This window comes from Musa acuminata, chromosome BXJ1-2 (assembly GCF_036884655.1).
Source record: "Musa acuminata AAA Group cultivar baxijiao chromosome BXJ1-2, Cavendish_Baxijiao_AAA, whole genome shotgun sequence".
Lineage (NCBI taxonomy): Eukaryota > Viridiplantae > Streptophyta > Magnoliopsida > Zingiberales > Musaceae > Musa > Musa acuminata.
The window spans coordinates 29,040,029-29,050,024 of record NC_088328.1 but is presented as its reverse complement, the minus strand read 5'-3'; the positions used below and the strand labels follow the sequence as shown (position 1 = coordinate 29,050,024).

The following is a 9,996-nucleotide window of genomic DNA, read 5'->3' as shown; positions in this document are numbered from 1 at the left end:
AGCAAGATAATGAAACCGAAAAGGAGGACGATGAAAATAACGATTATAAAATTATTTTTTATCTTTTTTTTACCATTATTTTCTATACGTGACAACATGAGCAATATCTTCCGTCAGAGTGAGTCGATGACGTGCGAAACAAGATTAAATATTTCATTTTCATAAGTATATGGATCCTAATATAATTTTTTTGAAAAATAAAAATGCTAAAGATAGCTAACTAAATATCCCTCAATAATCACATCATTAAAGATGTATTTTGGTAAAATTAAAAATTTAAAAATAATTTCAATTCTCAATAATTAAGAAACAACACCGATTTGGGATACAAAACTGCTACTTCAAGAAACGAAACCAAAGCCTCAAGTTCCAAAACCAAAACAAAAACTGCCTATATCTATTCAGTTCCGATTCCAAATATCTCAAAACCAGAATTGTCAGACTCCCAAACAGAACATGGAGTACTCCAAACAAAACCCAATTAGTGGATGCCCTAATCTGACCTGGTCATATGTATAAATAAGAGCATGTTTATGCAACGACATCCATCATGAATGCCAAATTGAAGTAAATTCAACTCACATGACTACAAAGGAACTGACAGTAAGATAAGAAAGCACGTCAACAATCATATTTGGGAAGAGAGGTTGGATACAGAGGATTTTCAATTAAATAATAAAATTAGAAACAACAGAAACCTGCAGTTGAGGTTACATTGATGCGATCATGCTCCAGAGCTCACTATTAGGAGCTAATTATGCATATAGGCAGAAAAGTAGTATGGGTTGGATTCAGCCATCACCAAAGCTTGGTTCAGCTACAAAACAGAAAAAAACAGGAGTAATCACCACTGCTACACTCATAACCCTGATCGAGTGCAAGCATTGAAGAAACTTAGTCATTTATCATTTACTCTGCTTACCATGCAAATGAAGTTCAGGTTCCATCATCATCATCATCATCATCATCAACAAGCAGGCAATCATCAATCAGTTCCCTAAAACGAAAAATGAATAGCTTGAGAAAATATTTTCGTTCCATGGTGTATTTTTAAGGGTTCAAACAAACAGATAATAGTAGAACAGACCAATAATCCTATGCATAGGAGTCCAAGATATACTTAGAAAGTTTATCATAATCCTACGTCAACAATTAAGGTTATAACATAAAAATGCTGACAATACTGTCCTCCATTCATCATTTCTAAATAACTCTAACAAGCACCGTACTGGCGTGTCTCTGGAGGTGATTCACTGGTTAGCAGAATTTAAATGGAAAATCTGGATATATTACTCTTAATATATCTGATGAGAACAATATTGGAGCTCCTTAGAAATTCATTTTCAGCCTATTAAGACAGGTAGAATATGGACAGGCATGGTAAAGGAAAAACAAAATAAAAAACAACAGAAAGAATATTGACATAAACATGCAGCCCTTACCCTATTTGACTATGATCTGATGTGCCACCAGTCACTCTTACTGTCACTGATTGGGGAAGGACAGTATAGAACTGTTGAAGAGATTCTGCTCCCTTTGGTAAGATCTGAAATGAACAGCTCTGGCAACAATGTGCAGTAAATTTTTCAACCAGTGTTTGGGTTTTTTCCTGAATGTTTCTCAGACTCTGGACTTCTGGCTCGCTGAGTGGACTCCCACATAATGGGCAAAGAACCTCGGAGAGAGCAGTTTCACTATTATTTATATTCTGGAACTTGCAACGCAATCGGGAGGGCACGAATTCGTGGTAAGTATTTTCAACAAACTTATTGAAACAAAATGGCCTAAGCTTTTCTGCTGTTCTTACAACAGTGCGCTCTCGAGAAGGGTTTTCATCCTGCAAATGCAACAACCTTTTGTTGATGTTTATAAGATGGAAGAGTGAAACTAGTTCAAGCTACCATCTATGCTTTCATTTACAAGTCAAATCAAGAAACCTGGGTATTAACATATGAAATGAATTCTAGCAGAAACATTTTACCCTCAAGCGTGCAACAAATGATGGGTATTACCATCTATGCTTTCATTTACAAGTCAAATCAAGAAACCTGGGTATTAACATATGAAATGAATTCTAGCAGAAACATTTTACCCTCAAGCGTGTAACAAATGATGGGTATTACCATCTATGCTTTCATTTACAAGTCAAATCAAGAAACCTGGGTATTAACATATGAAATGAATTCTAGCAGAAACATTTTACCCTCAAGCGTGCAACAAATGATGAGACCAAACTGTTGATGCTATTAGAAGGCCTCTTGATCAGCTGCAACAACTCCAAACTATCCACAGAGTTAGAACGATCCAACCAAAAGGAAATATTAACAAACTGTCAATAAACATGTTTTACCCATCAAGATGACAGAGCTTGTTTAGCTCCTCTGCTGTACAGTCACGAAGAGGAAGGACTACTGGCACTTCCCACCTTGCATCAACATATTGCACATCTCCAGGTAAGGAATAACCTTGACCCTGCAAATAAAATCTGGTCAGAACTTCATGGACCATATCTTGTTTCATATAACATGTAGCGACAAAGCATGCATCGATACAGAATAGACATGACAAGAGTTAAATATCCTGACACCGCAAATCTTGTGGAGTGACCATGTCCCAGAATGGACATGGCAATTCATACGTGTATATTATTTTTTTATTTATCACAATTTTATACTTTTACTATGTAGAAACCTTCGATCATGAACAACATATTTAAGGATACCAACCATTCGAGAAAGTAGTGCACTTAAAAAAAAATCAACAAATGCTAATATGAAACATTTACATTAAGGAGTAAATCAAAATATCACATATACATTCTCAGGATGTCACATGTAAAAGTTCTATGTGGATGATATAAGTGTAAATTGTATGTCAATCCTAATATATGTTGAAGTACCCAGTATATGTCAAGAATTACCCAATAAGTGTCAAGACCAACATTAACACATGAACACCAGAAGCATTCATAGTTCATTATCTTATGTGTACATGAAAGCATGGAGCTGCAAGAATTTACAGACCTTCACAGTTGCGGATATTACATGGCATGCTATCGTTGATGTGCATGATCCCAACAAAAGCTTGCTATATCCATTATCCAGAGCAATCTGCAAAAGAATATTTATCATGTCATTGGTTTTCTTTTGTATCCACAAAATTGATGCAGACAATCATCGATGGAAATGAACCTTTTGTAAAGTAAGCATGCGCAAATACTTCATAAAATCTTCTTTTCCAGTGGCATCAGTAACTGAATCCAGTAACTCATTCAGTCTAATTCTTCCATCATTAGAACTCATAGAACAGATGTTCTCAATGGGTGCAATATGCAACTCCTTATGAGCAGGAGATAATGTTGATACAATTGATCTGATCTGTGCAATGACCTTATTCATCTCATGTAATGGGCCAATAGAGATGGCGCTTTCATCAATAAAAGCAACCCCAACACCAAAAACTGGTAAAGCTTGAGATTTACTCGCATCCCAGTTCTTCAGTGATATGCATTGCATCTCATGAACAAATTGTAGAGCTATTCTGCCACAAACAAGTATAGTGAGCTAAATAAATTAAACACAACACGATAACTAGTAAAATAAACAGTACATGAACAAAGGAGAAGCAGAAGAAATGTCTCCAAAAAACTCCAGATTACCAACTTGAAGTCAGAAATCCAATAACATCTATAGTCACAATCTAGCAAATTACTATCTTCAAATAAAATATTGAAACATGCAGACCCTTGCTTCAAAATCAGAGGCATACACAATCTTAATAAGCCAATCTGATAGAGGATCAATTAAGCCAACATGAAACAATAAATAGACTGCACACACACATAGAAATGCCCTTGCCTTGTCAAAGCATGAAAAAAGACATTTTAATTTCATGGTGGTGTTGTTGTCAACTCAAATATCTCATGTTCCTTATCTTCTTATTCAACAAAGATCATGACATTGATTATCTTGCACCTATGCCAATTGTCCACTTTTCATTACAATGGAAAAAGAGGTATTTCCTTCAAGGCTCAACTAACTCGACATCCATCAGAATTTTTCATTAGCTTTGCTTGCGATGCAGTAGAAATAAATGAACTAATTGGCCATTTTGAAAAAATTAGCTTGTATTATGGTAAAATATAGGTACCCAATGAGCTAGATGTTCATCTGGCTACTCAGGCTTCATCAAAAGTCTCAAACAATACAATGGATTCTGAGGCTAAAACTTCTGTTGGGATGCTCTCTTTTAGGTCACAAATAAATTTTTTTGTTTATTTTCTTTCAGAGAGCACCAGTAATATGTTATTTATTTTCTGCAGTTCTGCAAAATTGTTCCTGCCTGAAATAATTGATGAATCTCATTGTTGTAATCAATCATTTAAGATGTTCCAAGTTGTGTCATCAATGCCAATTTGAACTTCTTTTGAGAAGGCTTGCCTGCATGCATACAGTACCGTTTGTAGCACTTGATGCAGCATCTTCAAGACCTTAGCATCATTTGGTGTGACAATGAAGTCAAAATATTGTTCGGCTAAAAAAAGCTAGCTAGTGGGTCATCGGTATAGGGTTTTGGTATATTAATTTATGCAATTACGACTGGGCATCACATTCCATATGCTGCTTACTCAAGTAATATGTTTCAAGATATGTGATGAGTCCTGGACATTATCGTTATATTTGGGAAAACTGTTTACAGAACATAAAGCAAATGGACTGATTTATTAAGAAAACAGAAAATTCCCCAACTATCATCTGATGAAGTACATAATCTGTGCTTATATATAGTACATACTAGGTGTCTTGTCCAACTGATTCAGTAGATACATTTGCTTTAATATAAATAGTTGGCATGCCATAAGTATACATCAACAAATGATTGTAGGCATTATTGAGGGAAGTCTGTAATTCTAGTCCATATCCTTTTGGACTCTAATTTGCATGTTTTGTTTGGGACTACAACAAAAAAGGTTCTAAACAGAAACAAACTAAGAATAAAACCCTCTAATCTACATATATATACATGTATACACACACACACACACACACACACACACACACACATATATATATATATATATATGTATATATATGTACATGTACATGTATGTACATGTACATGTATGTACATGTATATACATGTATATATATACATATATATATATATATATATATATATATATATATACACACATATATATATATATTGGGAAATCGTTGATGACATCTAAGTCAACCCGAGGTGGTGGCTGAGGTAGCTCCGAGGTGTAGGTGTGGAGCTCTCGAAGCTCACTTGCACTAAGATCAATGTCGGGGTAAATTTCTCGACCCGATCCCTTCGATGATTAAGTTAGTGACCGAGATCTCTTAGTGGGTGTGGATTTTTCTTTGGAAAAAAAGCCCCCTACCATAGCGTCGGAGATTAACTTTTATACCTAGCCTTGAAGGAGACAACCTATAGCCTGAGGCTAAGAGGGAGACGGGGCGATTACAGGTTGTCTCCTCCAAGGCCAAGTATAAAAGCTAATCCCCGAAGCTACACCAGGGGGCTCTTTTTCCAAGGAAAAACTCACACCCACTAAGAGACCTCAATCACTAACTTGAGCGTCGAAGGGATCGGGACAGAAAATTCCCCCCGACATCGGTCTTAATGCAGATGACGCCTCAAGAGCTTGACACCTACACCTCGAAGCTACCTCAGCCACCACCTCGGACACTCCTACCATCTCGGGTTTGAACTACGTCGGGTTGACTCAAACGTCGAAGACGATTTCTCCAAACAATATGTATGTATGCATGTATGTATGTATAATTTCATACATAGTGAGCATGGCTAAATTGTAATCTGCTGGTTGATGATTCTTAAGTGCAACGAAAAGGTATAAATGGAACAATAATATAATGTGCTCATCAAATAGTTTAGATTGTGTTCCATGATGGACTGGAACACACTTGTTTTGCCTATAGAGACCAATTGTGGAAGATGTCTGAGCTATCGGGCATATAAGAATGAACTGGTTACTATCAAAATAGATATAATTAAAGACAAATCTCTCTAATCTAAAAACCTGTTCACTTTCAGTTTTGAAAGAAAATACTTTGGTAAGTTGCTTTTGGAGATAAGGATGATTCACATTTCGACCATACACTTCTCTTTCCCTTGTTCCTCTTTTCATGTGAACTCTTTCTGTCTTCATGTCCCCTCTCCCTTTCCGTCAATGTGAAAGAAAAACTCAGGAAATGGATTTTCAAGCTCTAGCAGGTTTATGTTCAAAAAGTGTATCAAAGGTTTTACATAACTGTAACTGTTTTCCTTAGAAAGGATATCAAGTATAGTTCCTTTCTTCACGTGAAAGCCATTTTCTATTTGTCTATTTGTTCTATGAATAATCCCAAGAAGATCCTCTCATATGTTTTAGTAGTAGTTCCAATAATAAATAGTATAAGCGAATATTTCTAGGATTTCTCATTATATTCTTTCATGCCTAATTTCTACAAATCATCAAAAACCTTTGAATTCAATTTCATCCTCCGCCATTTCTTCTATCGCACAAAAACCCTCGGCTGGAAAAATATATTAATTTACGGAAGGGGAAGAGGCGAAGAGGACCTGGAGGCGGGGCCACCGGAGAAGGCAACTAGGACATTATCGGTGGGCGAGATCATGGCGTTGGTGGTGACGGCGAGTTTGAACTTGCCGAAAAGGTAGGCACGGAAGCAGGCCGCGCACAGTCCGTTGACCGCCCTTGGCGCAGCCGCCGCCACTGTCTCTCCGCACTTGGTGCACCGCTCCAGAGCCCCGTCTCCGGTCGCCGAAGACGTGGGCGAGTCGCCAGCGACGGAGAGGCTTGCGACTCTCTCCCGCGTCTCCTCCTCCGCGCCGCCGTCTTCTTCCGAACGCTGGCAGTGGGACTGGTGGCACTCGCCGCCTCCGCCGCCGCACGACGCCATCGCCTGATTCGTCTCTCTCCAATTGCTTTTTCCCCGCCGCCTCGGTTGGCTTGCGGTGGTAGAAAACCGTTCGATGTTTTAAGGGCCGACATGAGTGGATTGGGTCGGGCCGTGTCGTTTCGTTTTGAGAATTCTGCGGTTCGATGTTCTAAGGGTCGAGATGTGTGCCCTTGTTCGGTTCGAGTCGGGTCGACTCGAGTTGTTTTGGTATGAGAATTCTACGGATCGATCTTTTAAGGTTCGAGATGAGCAGATCGGGTCGGGTCGTTTTGGTGCTAATTAAGATTTCTTCGGTTCGATGTTTTTTAAGGTTCGAGATGAGCAGATCGGGTCGGGTCGTTTTGGTGCTAATTAAGATTTCTTCGGTTCGATGTTTAAGGATCGGATCGGATCGGATCGTGTCGTTCCAACATAAATAAGCTTATAAATTAATAATAAAAATTACATTCCCACATATATAATAATAATTATCAAGTTGTACTTACTTTTGGATGAAAAAAACCCTTAATTACTATTTGTGAATCTTTTATTTTTCTAAAAGATGACACTATCCCTGGCCTTCCGTCCGTTAGTCATCACCTTAACGACTCGTTCGATATCTTTACCCTTGCATTTTACCTCGTTCACTATTATTAAGGCATTGCTAAAGCCTTACTACAAGGTCCTTACCCTTGGTTTCTATTACGACCCATATCGGTATTATCGTTTTTCTCCTTTCCTCCATCTTGGATTGTGTCATCTTCAAAGAGAGTGTCTCTTCAATTATACACCTTTTGCTATCGTTTGATCAAAGAAACAAAGCAACTACCGGAGAAGGAGACACAATGGGTCATGCAAGAGAGGACAAAGGGAAAGCTCCATTATGACTATCTCCTTCCCCTCGGTCTTCTTGCTCTCAACCTCGTCTATCGTTTAGATAATATCGAGTGATCGACGAGATAAAGATCAAGAATAATCACATCTTTTAGAAAATAAGATATGTTACGTGCCAATAAAATAAAAAGGATATACTATGATAAAAAATTAAAAACTTGAGGCTTTTTGAAAAATGTTTCCCTTACTTTTCTCAAAATTTATTGATTAGCTCAGTTAGCAAATATCTTGAACTGTAGTAAATGGCCCTATCGGTCGATCTAAAATGCAGTGATATCTTTCTTTTGTGGCCACAAATTTTATTTGTCACCTAATTGCTTAATCAGAACCAATCATAACACTTTGAGAAGAACAGTATATTTGATCTATTCTGACGGGAATTCCAAAGCAACTTTCTGAGAGGACCTTAATGAGTTCATCCCATGTCGTATACAGTGATCTGGAATTTGGCCAATTCCTTCATCGTCCAGAAAAGAAGGACAAGAGTTTGGAAGAACATGATTACTTCTCGATAGCTCTTAAGAATATTAGGATAATAAGGTCATCACATGATTGTAATGATGATTCCTGTATTACAAGAAAACATAATCTGATCTTTGTCACACTCACTGATTACTGTGGTGGAGAGATCTTTAGATCGAGTCCAATGTTCATCCCATTGTAAGCAATAGGAGCATACATCCACAACTCATCTGAGCTCAACAGCTGCATAGATTTAATAGTTAAGCGTCAGTATTTGACATTGATCTTTCTTATCATCATTGTCTTCTTTCTTACCTTAATTTGGAGCTGCAAGAACTTCACATATTGAACAGCTTCCTCCAGCATTGTGCTGATGTCAACCTGCAAGATATCATGAACAACATTACTGAGCTCTAGATGTACCATAGAAGGCAGAAACATCATCTTTGATTAGGCTTACTTTGGTTCCATTAGGCACCAGATTCTGTAATATCTTCAGCCTCTCATTGATCCTCTCTCTCCTTTTCTGTGCTAAAGAGACATCAGCATTAGCTTCTGCTCCAACTATGAAGCTTGTTCCAAGTTTCAGACCGAAGTATATTACCCTTGCGTATAGGCTTTGTGGATCGGTGGCTGAACCCCGACCTGCTCTTGCTTTTCCAGCCAGAATGAGAGCAGGAGAGCCGGAGGTCGTAGTGCCTCCTCCGTTGAGATCAGCGAGTGAGTCATCCTCCGACAAGCAGCTGCATGAACTCCGGCCATTTGCGGCAGTGTTGTTCATCTTGTCTTCATCATCGCTGCTCTTGGTTGTCTTCTGTGGTCTCTTGGACTGTGCCTTCTTTGCATTCTTGGGGGCCTGAATGATTCGTGGTGATCAGAAACAGGTGAACAAGAGGTTGAATCGATTTGAAGAGGGCAACACTTACATTTGCTCCAGCCTTGGCCTTCTTCTTGGAGACATCGTCAGGACTGTCATCCTCGGAGGTATTGAGCTTCCTTTTGGGCAGTGTCATCCGAGGAACAGGTTCCGAGAGGATGAAGCTCGAGTCACCGGCGTCGTCGCTGCTCGCCTCCTCGTTCGCGTTGGTCGGATCACCGAACGAAGGGTTGGGGATGAGCCGGAGGGAAGGGGTGATGAGTTGGTCTCCCACCGTGCAATAGGCGGTGAAGGCGGAGGCAGAGCTCGTGTTGATTGCAGGAGCAGCATTTGGTTCACTCAGGTAGTAGCTCTCGTAGCCCGAACAGTGACCGAAAAAGCTGGTAACGTTCTCGGACGAGGAATCATAGGAATCAGCAGCGTGGTCTGAAGACCAAGACATTGAAGACAGGCCAAAGCTGAGATCCTTCTCTGCTTGCTCGTTGGTGCAAGAGAAGGGGCCAAGCAACTGCGCCATGATCTCAGAGTCCTCGGCGCCAAACGAGCTCCATCGCGCCTCCTGAGCTGCTACTCCAGGCTCCATTCCTTGTAGCAGGCTCGGAGTACTGCTTGGCGATGAATGCCAGAGCTCAGAAACTACTTATACAAACAGGCCTGAAGAATGTTGTGGCGTCGGGAATGGCTTCGTTTCTCTCAACGAAACCGGCAGATTCTTAATGAAGGATTGCTGACAACTTGTGCGTCAATGGTGGAGCAGATCATAGCTGATACAGCTCAGAAGGGGACATAGAAAAATTGGAAGATCCCAGTTCATCAGGAAATCAATGTGTTCAA

The 9,996-nt window shown here is 39.3% G+C and overlaps 2 protein-coding genes across 2 annotated transcripts; both read right to left on the bottom strand.

Annotated features, from left to right (window-relative positions):
* Positions 1-609: 609 nt before the first annotated feature.
* LOC135608054 (cytoplasmic tRNA 2-thiolation protein 2-like) lies at positions 610-7,012 on the bottom strand. The gene is made up of 8 exons (XM_065100479.1): positions 6,610-7,012; positions 3,192-3,540; positions 3,024-3,110; positions 2,351-2,472; positions 2,204-2,282; positions 1,443-1,837; positions 923-997; positions 610-817 (listed from the first exon to the last, which is right to left on the bottom strand). Exons 1-7 carry the CDS (start codon positions 6,948-6,950, stop codon positions 937-939), a joined length of 1,434 nt encoding a protein of 477 aa, XP_064956551.1. The 5' UTR covers positions 6,951-7,012; the 3' UTR covers positions 610-817; positions 923-936.
* A 1,298-nt stretch (positions 7,013-8,310) lies between these two features.
* On the bottom strand, positions 8,311-9,831 carry LOC135613155 (transcription factor bHLH139-like). The gene is made up of 5 exons (XM_065110215.1): positions 9,212-9,831; positions 8,890-9,141; positions 8,746-8,811; positions 8,601-8,666; positions 8,311-8,528 (listed from the first exon to the last, which is right to left on the bottom strand). Exons 1-5 carry the CDS (start codon positions 9,743-9,745, stop codon positions 8,436-8,438), a joined length of 1,011 nt encoding a protein of 336 aa, XP_064966287.1. The 5' UTR covers positions 9,746-9,831; the 3' UTR covers positions 8,311-8,435.
* Positions 9,832-9,996: the final 165 nt, after the last annotated feature.

Excerpts from the sequence above, each read along its gene's own strand:
- LOC135613155 (XM_065110215.1), bottom strand. The coding sequence starts at position 9,745 with ATGGAGCCTGGAGTAGCAGCTCAGGAGGCGCGATGGAGCTCGTTTGGC. Across the intron at positions 8,667-8,745 it reads TGGTGCCTAATGGAACCAAA|GTTGACATCAGCACAATGCT; the intron begins GTAAGCCTAATC and ends GATATCTTGCAG. Across the intron at positions 8,529-8,600 it reads TCTTGCAGCTCCAAATTAAG|CTGTTGAGCTCAGATGAGTT; the intron begins GTAAGAAAGAAG and ends AAATCTATGCAG.
- LOC135608054 (XM_065100479.1), bottom strand. The coding sequence starts at position 6,950 with ATGGCGTCGTGCGGCGGCGGAGGCGGCGAGTGCCACCAGTCCCACTGC. Across the intron at positions 2,473-3,023 it reads TAATATCCGCAACTGTGAAG|GGTCAAGGTTATTCCTTACC; the intron begins GTCTGTAAATTC and ends TTTTATTTGCAG. Across the intron at positions 2,283-2,350 it reads AAGCTCTGTCATCTTGATGG|TTTGGAGTTGTTGCAGCTGA; the intron begins GTAAAACATGTT and ends CTCTGTGGATAG.